The sequence below is a fragment of the Rhinopithecus bieti genome, unplaced genomic scaffold (assembly GCF_001698545.2).
Source record: "Rhinopithecus bieti isolate Rb0 unplaced genomic scaffold, ASM169854v2 scaffold_16097, whole genome shotgun sequence".
Classification (NCBI taxonomy): Eukaryota; Metazoa; Chordata; class Mammalia; order Primates; family Cercopithecidae; genus Rhinopithecus; species Rhinopithecus bieti.
This window is the reverse complement of record NW_016808851.1, coordinates 1,790,712-1,798,807: the sequence shown is the minus strand read 5'-3', so window position 1 is coordinate 1,798,807 and position 8,096 is coordinate 1,790,712. Positions and strand designations below refer to the sequence as shown.

At 43.0% G+C, this 8,096-nt stretch overlaps 1 protein-coding gene across 1 annotated transcript in view; it reads right to left on the bottom strand.

The window, feature by feature from the left end:
* The window catches only part of CCDC170 (coiled-coil domain containing 170), a 95,978-nt gene that overhangs the window by 16,538 nt on the left and 71,344 nt on the right, over positions 1 to 8,096 (bottom strand). The window contains 1 exon segment of the mRNA XM_017887608.1: positions 6,938 to 7,180. Within this exon segment, the coding sequence (XP_017743097.1) occupies positions 6,938 to 7,180 (243 nt within the window).

The following is an 8,096-nucleotide window of genomic DNA, read 5'->3' as shown; positions in this document are numbered from 1 at the left end:
AGAAACAAGAAATGGGGAAAGGATTCCCTATTTAATAAATGGTGCTGGGAAAATTGGCTAGCCATAAGTAGAAAGCTGAAACTGGATCCTTTCCTTACCCCTTATACGAAGATTAATTCAAGATGGATTAGAGACTTAAATGTTAGACCTAATACCATAAAAACCCTAGAAGAAAATCTAGGTAGTACCATTCAGGACATAGGCATGGGCAAGGACTTCATGTCTAAAACACCAAAAGTAAATAATATTATAATAAAATTATTTTAACTCAACACAGGTAGAGAAATTCGTGAAAAAAACATTTTCTTGCAAAAGGATTTCTATAATACTTATGTTTGACTGCCAAATTAAAATGTAATAGTATCTGGAAAGGTCTACCTTTTCTTGGTCTAGAATTCAGGAGTAAATTTACAGCATGGGTCTTAAAACAGAAGATTTGTATAACCTAGGCATCAAGGTCTTCAATCATGGTTTTGAAACAGACATAGAAATGAGTACAGGCTGGGCACGGTGTCACCCTTGTAATCCTAGCACTTCGGGAGGCCAAGGCAGGCGGATCACGAGGTCAGGAGATCGAGACCATCCTGGCTAACGTGGTGAAACCCCGTCTCTACTAAAAATACAAAAAATACAAAAAATTAGCCGGGCGTGGTGACGGGCACCTGTAGTCCCAGCTACTCAGGAGGCTGAGGCAGGAGAATGGCATGAACCCAAGAGGCGGAGCTTGCAGTGAGCTGAGATAGCGCCACTGCGCTCCAGCCTGGGCAAAAGAGTGAGACTCTGTCTCAAAAAGAAAGAAAGAAAGAAAGAAAGAAACAAGTACAAAAGCTTTCACCCAAATGTTCATAGCAGCCTTGTTCAGAATAGCCAAAAGTGGAAACAATCTAAATGCTCATCAAATGCTGAATGGACAACCAAAATGTGGTATATCCATACAATGAAATATTCTTCATCCATAAAAAGGAATTATGATGGTTAATTTTATGTATCAATTTGGCTGGGCAATCATACCCAGATATTTGGTCAAATATTTAAATGGATAGACTTTGCATAAAGCAGAGTGCCCTCCATAATGTGGGTAAGCTTCATCCAATCAGTTGAAGGCATAGCAGAACAAGACAATGAGCTTCCCTGAACACAAGGAAAATCTGCCAGCCTTCATATTTTTACTACTGCATCAGCTCTACCTGGGTCTCCAGTCTGTCAGCCCATCCTGCTAGTCTCCATAATTGTGTGAGCCAATTCTTTAAAATAAATAAATCCATGTAGATAGATGATTGATTGATAGATGTAGATATTTATATTAGATATTTATATCTACATATATCTGTCTGCATACACACAAACACACATACACACACACGCGCCTGCGCACACGCACACACACACACACACACCTCCTATTGCTTCTGTTTTTCTGGAGAACCCTGACCAATACAGGAATGAAGTACTGATCCATGGTACAACATGGGATGAACCTTGAAAATACTAAGTATACTCATACTAAGTAAAAGAAGTGATATGGTTTGGCTGTGTCACCACCCAAATCCCATCTTGAATTGTAGCTCCCATAATTCCCATATGTTGTGAGAGGGACCAGTTGGAGACAACTGGATCATGGGGGTGGTTTCCCCCATGCTTTTCTCATGATAGTTAATAAGTCTCACAAGATCTGATGGTTTTATAAGGGAAAACCCCTGTCACTTGGCTCTCATTCTCTCTTGCCACCACCATAAAAGAAGTGCCTTTCACCTTCTGCCATGATTATGAGGCCTCCCCAGCCATGTGGAACTGTAAGTCCGTTACACCTCTTTCGTTTGGAAATTGTCCAGTCTCAGGTATGTCTTTATCAGCAGCAGGAAAACAGACTAATACAAAAAGCCAGAGACAAAGGCCATGTATTACATGATTCCATTTATATACAATTTACAGAATGGACAAATTTATAAAGACAGAAAGATTACTGGTTACCAGAAGTGGAAGAAAGGGTAAATGAAGAATGATTGCGGATGGGTGTGGGATTTTGGGGAAGGATGTGGCAGGAGTGATGGAAAGTCCTGGAATTAGATAGTGGTGATGTTTGTACAACCTTGTCAATATACTAAAAACCATTCAATTATACACTTTAAAAAATAAACTTTATGGGATGTAAACATTTCTCATTGTTAAAAAACCATAGAAATGTAATTAAAATTATTATTTTATATTGTCCCTCTAAGAGTGGTAAAATTGTTAATTTAATAAGTGTAGTGGTTTGAGTAGTGCCTTCCCAAAAGCTGTGTCCACCTAGAACTTCAGAATGTGACCTTATTTAGACAAGGGCCTTTGCAGGTAATGAGTAAGGTAACAGTCTCATGATTAGATCATTTTGAATTAGGATGGGCCCTAACACCAACAATAAATGTCCTTATAAGAGACAGAAAAGGAGAGACACACATGGGGAGGCCATGTGAAAGGGAGGCAGAGATTGGAATTATGCAGCTATAAACCAAGGACTGTTAGCGGGATTGAGTATTGAGCCACTCAGTTTGTGGTAATTGGGTAGCCCTAAGAAATTAATACAGTAAAGCTATTTTTGCTAATGTCCAGAAATATTACTTTATGAATAGTGAAATTAATACAGGGACTAGCTTAGGCAATGTATAAGTGGGGAGAGTTGATATCAGTAGTCTGTCTTGGACATTGATATCAGAAGTCTGATATTTTGGATTCGTATCAAATACAAAATAAAAATCTATTCTGTATTTGATATCTCATAAATGCATGAAGTTGGCGTTTACTGTGTCAGCACATTAGAGAGAGCTCTATTCTCCACTGGAAGGCAGACTTAACATTCCTTTGAAATGTGTAAGGGCCTGAGTAATTCTTGAGTCAGTCAAACCAAGTCTCTCCTACACATTTCCTATATCTTTTTTTTTTTTTTTTTTTTTGAGACGGAGTCTTGCTCTGTCGCCCAGGCTGGAGTGCAGTGGCTGGATCTCAGCTCACTGCAAGCTCCGCCTCCCGGGTTCACGCCATTCTCCTGCCTCAGCCTCCGGAGTAGCTGGGACTACAGGCGCCCACCACCACGCCCGGCTAGTTTTTTGTATTTTAGTAGAGATGGGGTTTCACCGTGTTAGCCAGGATGGTCTCGATCTCCTGACCTCGTGATCCACCCGTCTCGGCCTCCCAAAGTGCTGGGATTACAGGCTTGAGCCACCGCGCCCGGCCACATTTCCTATATCTTATCTGTAAAAGTGTGTGGATCTGTCTATGCAAAATAAAGCAACCAAGTAAATACACAAGCCAACTTTATTTCCCACCTCTCTTCTCCTTTTCATCCAACTATCCCAGAAAGGTATTGCACTATCTTTGTTTTCATTTGTCTTTCATCCCTGAAATTTGGCTTATTCTCAAAACCCCCACCCACTACCACCATGATCTGTACATGCTTGAGTTACAGATTTTCCAAAACCAAGTGTAGTGGTTACTCCTTCAGTCATTATCTCACTGCTGCACTTGGTACTGTTGACCACAGCCTCATTCTGCTCTCTCCCTATCTCTCTCTGTTTCTTCTCAGTCTCTTTCCTGACAATTTGATCCTCCAACGGCCCCCCAGGACCCAGAGGATAAGTCCAAACATCTTAGCGTGATACATAAGGCTCCATGTGATCCGGCCCCCGTCCACTGCTCAGCTTCTTCCACTCCCTAACTCCCAGACATGGTCAAGGTGTCATCAGCAGCCGACCAGACCTCCTATTCACCTATTATTGCATTGACTGTCACTCATCCTCATCCTCTACTCCAACAACTGTTGTTTGATCAGAGGCAATGTTGTACCAAATACCATGACAGCACTAGGAAGTAATCTGCGTTTATAAAATCTTGGCAAAGACCGGAGACTGTTTGATTTTTCAGTCTGAGTTTGTGAAACACTGTACAGCTCTGAATTAGCCATATCCTTGTCTACATGCAACTGCCTCCCTATGGGTAAGAGAAATTCTTCAAAAGTGTTAGATCAGGTCTGCAAATTCTCCTTATTGTTCTCTAAAGCCCAAAATTTTGTTTCCTTTTCAAAGGTCTGCATCACACATTGGCTATAATGGTGAGGTTCCTTTTCCTATTTTGTTCAACGACATTCTCCAACTATTAACTGTCATACCACTAGTTTCCATTTCTTTAACTTCTCCTTTCTACCTCCTTTGGAAGTGTCCAAAGGCCCTTTATTCTCTCTAACAAAGTAGTACTCCTGTATCCTCATAAGCAAGGACGTCAGAGGGGATGAGTGCCTCTGGCCTAGGGATGAACACCCGCACATCCTACAATCAGGAGCAGCTGGTGCAATGTCCCAGCCACATTAACTTCAGGATAATCTGCATAGTCCTTTGGATACAGGAAACAAACTCCCCACTACCATCACCCCAAATGGTTAGAGCAGATGGTAGTTGCAGCTAACCACATTTCCTTGGGTTTAAGATTTGTTTTTGTTCATGCAATGCCATCTTTAGGGGATTCTTCTCTCCCCTCCTTCTTTCTGAGACGATGACTGGCTGGAGGAAAGTCCTTGTGACATTAGGAAAAGTGATTCTGGCCCTCATGCTGCCCTGAATCTCTTCTGTATCTATTATTTGACTTGTGAAATGTGTGAGGGTCTCTCACCAGAGTCGACGCCCCATCATTGGTCTTGGTTAGTTCAAGGCTTGGCTGTAGCTGCTATTGGGCCACGGCCTAGGTGATTACCCCAGGGCCTCTGATGGAGGGTCACTTTGTCTCTCAGTTGAAGGGAACACCCCCATCTGCTCCTGTAATGAGCTCTCCAGCTTGCATTTCAGCTGTCATCCATCTCCCTCACTAGTGAAAATGGAACTCCAGGCTCCAGGGAATCGGGGTACAATCTAGGCCCCCAAGATTCATCACCTTTTGCAGCCCCTTCCAGCCAGGGTTAGAACAGCTGATGCCATCCCACCCTACCCCAAATCCCCGCTAAAGGTCAGTCTCAAGTTGTAAAGGGACTGTTGAGGGGACTTACCTCTGATAGTTTCTCCCTACCCATGGCACCACCTCAGATGCTTTCCCTTTCTTTCCCCCTTCCTTGTATTCAGATATGTGCCCTTCTCTGGCGGGGGGGCATTCTCCCCTTCTCCAAGGAAGTACACTTCAACTTGGCAGTCTAGTCCCCATAGCAGAAGGGCTTCAGCAGGGAAAAGAAAACTACTCAGAAGGGTAACTACAGTGGAAAATATTTTCTAAAACATGGTCCCCACTAGACATGTTCAAGAGCTGGCTTAATTCCAGATTCTTTTTCCCTGCCTGTCTGTTTCCAGATTTGGAAACCTTCCAAAAAGTAGTTTCAGAGCATTGTCTGCAAAGAGCATTGTCCACTGTACTTGCAATTTGCACACCTGCTGAGGATGATGTGTGCATATTAAGTTACATATTATTGCCAGTGGCACACATGCATGACATGTGAATCTTTTGATTAAATTTCTTGTAAGTTTCCATTTCTTTTTCCTCTGCCTTCGTTAGAAGTTAAACACCTTGAATATAGGAATTATGTCTCCCCGGTCTGGTGACCTTCTCCACTGGACTTGGTAATGATGTATCCTACAGAGTACAACATAAATACCCTTGCCTGCCTGACTCTTTTCAGTAAACAATTGTGCCCATTTTCTCATTTCTTCCTAAGCAAATTCCAGTGTGATTAATCCCTGTATCATCACTAATAGCAGTCACCAGCACTTTGGAGAAATGTATTTCTTTTCTGGACTTATAACATCACCACTTTTTGGCCAGGTGCAGTGGCTCACACTTGTAATCCCAGCACTTCAGAAGGCTGAGGCAGGTGGATCACTTGAGGTCAGAAGTTGGGGACCAGTCTGGCCAACATGGTGAAACCGCGTCTCTACGAAAAATACAAAAAAATTAGCTGGGCGTGGTGGTGCACACCTGTAATCCCAGCTACTCAGGAGGCTGAAGCCGGAGAATCACTTGAACCCAGGCAGAGTTTGCAGTGAGTCGAGATCATGTCACTGCACTCTAGCCTGGGTAAAAGAGTGAGACTCCGTCTCGAAAAAATTTTTTAAAAGGCCAGGCGCAGTGGCTCACGCATGTAATCCCAGCACTTTGGGAGGCCGAGGTGGGTGGATCACCTGAGATCAGGAGTTCGAGACCAACCTGACCAACATGGAGAAACCAAATCTCTACTGAAAATACAAAATTAGAGCCGGGCGCGGTGGCTCACGCCTGTAATCCCAGCACTTTGGGAGGCTGAGGCGGGCGGATCACAAGGTCAGGAGATCGAGACCATCCTGGCTAACATGGTGAAACCCCGTCTCTACTAAAAATACAAAAAAAATTAGCCGGGCGCGGTGGCGGGCGCCTGTGGTCCCAGCTACTCCGGAGGCTGAGGCAGGAGAATGGCGTGGGCCCGGGAGGCGGAGCTTGCAGTGAGCTGAGATCCGGCCACTGCACTCCAGCCTGGGCAACAGAGCGGCGAGACTCCACCTCACAAAAAAAAAAAAAAAAAAAAAGAAAATACAAAATTAGCCAGGCGTGGTGGCACATACTTATAATCCTGGCTACTCGGGAGGCTGAGGCAGGAGAATCGCTTGAACACAGGAGGAGGAAGTTGTGGTTAGCCAAGATCATGCCATTGCACTCCAGCCTGGGCAACAAGAGCAAAATTCTCCTCAAAAAAAAGAAAAAGAAAAGAAAACATCACCACTTTTTGACTGACTTTTCACCTAGCGATGATGGCTTCACTTCAGATGTTGAAGAGACACTAAATGGATATGTACTCTGATTTGTGTCTTGTTTGCATTTTTCCCACAAATCTAGAAAATCAGAGGAAGCTTTCATCTTTCTTTTTCTGGTGTGTTCTGATAAAGCTGTTATTCTTTTGCATAAACATTGACAGTAACTAGCAAAAAGCAACAACAAAATGGAGCCGAGCACTTGCCTTCAGTTCATTGGTGTCAGCCAGTTTGGCTTTGAGCTCAATGTTCAAGTCTCGACATGTGTTCAGCTCCTTCTGCAGCCTCTCCACCTTCTTCTGCAGGTTCCTGATGGTAAGATGCATGTTGTCCCTCTCAACCACCAAGGCCGTGCGTGCCTGCTTCTCCTCCTCCAGCTGGGCTATTTTCTGCCGGAGGAAGCTCATGTGTAGTTCTTTGCTCTCCAGTCTCTCTTTCTGTGTCTTTAGCTGGTTTGATGCAAACAGGGATTTTTTTTTAAATAATTGAACAATAGTAAATATAAATGAGTTACCCAGTAATAATAATACCCAAGGTGTTGATCTTTATCTACACCTCTATAAGACTAATTTGTAAACCATCAAAAAAGTTATTGGATTCCTTTTCCTGATTGCATTTTTTATTCATACCCTTTCCAAGAATTAATTGCATACCTAAAATCTGAGACAAAGGAGCCCTAGAAAATGTGCAGAGGAGTCAGCTTTCCACATCTGATGCTCTCTAACATTATGTGCATCATCATAAAAGTTTAAAATTACTTTTAAAAAACTCCTCAGATGAGTTTATCCAGAGCAGAATATAATAAGACAGAGAGACAAAATCCTGTCCAACATCTAATGGCCACAATACCCACACTGGCGTTTTCTGAAATACCAACTTTTTTTTTTTTTGAGACAGGGTCTCATTCTATTGTGCAGGCTGGGGTGTAGTGGCATGATCACGGTTCACTGCAGCCTCTCCCTCCCAGGCTCAAGCAATCCTTCCACCTCTCAGCCTCCCAAGTAGCTGGGACTACAGGTGTATGCCACCACACTCAGCTGATTTTTGTATTTTTTGTAAAGACAGGGTTTCACCATGTTGCCCAGGCTGGTCTTGAACTCCTGGGTTCAAGAGGTCCGCCTGCCTCAGTCTCCAAAAGTGCTGGGATTACAGGTATAAACCACCACACTCGGCTGAGAGTTGATATATTTTTATTTATTTCTTTTTTTCTTTTTATTTATTTATTTTTTTTTTTATTATACTTTACGTTCTAGGGTACATGTGCATAACGTGCAGGTTTGTTACATATGTATACTTGTGCCATGTTGGTGTGCTGCACCCATCAACTCGTCAGCACCCATCAATTCATCATTTATATCAGGTATA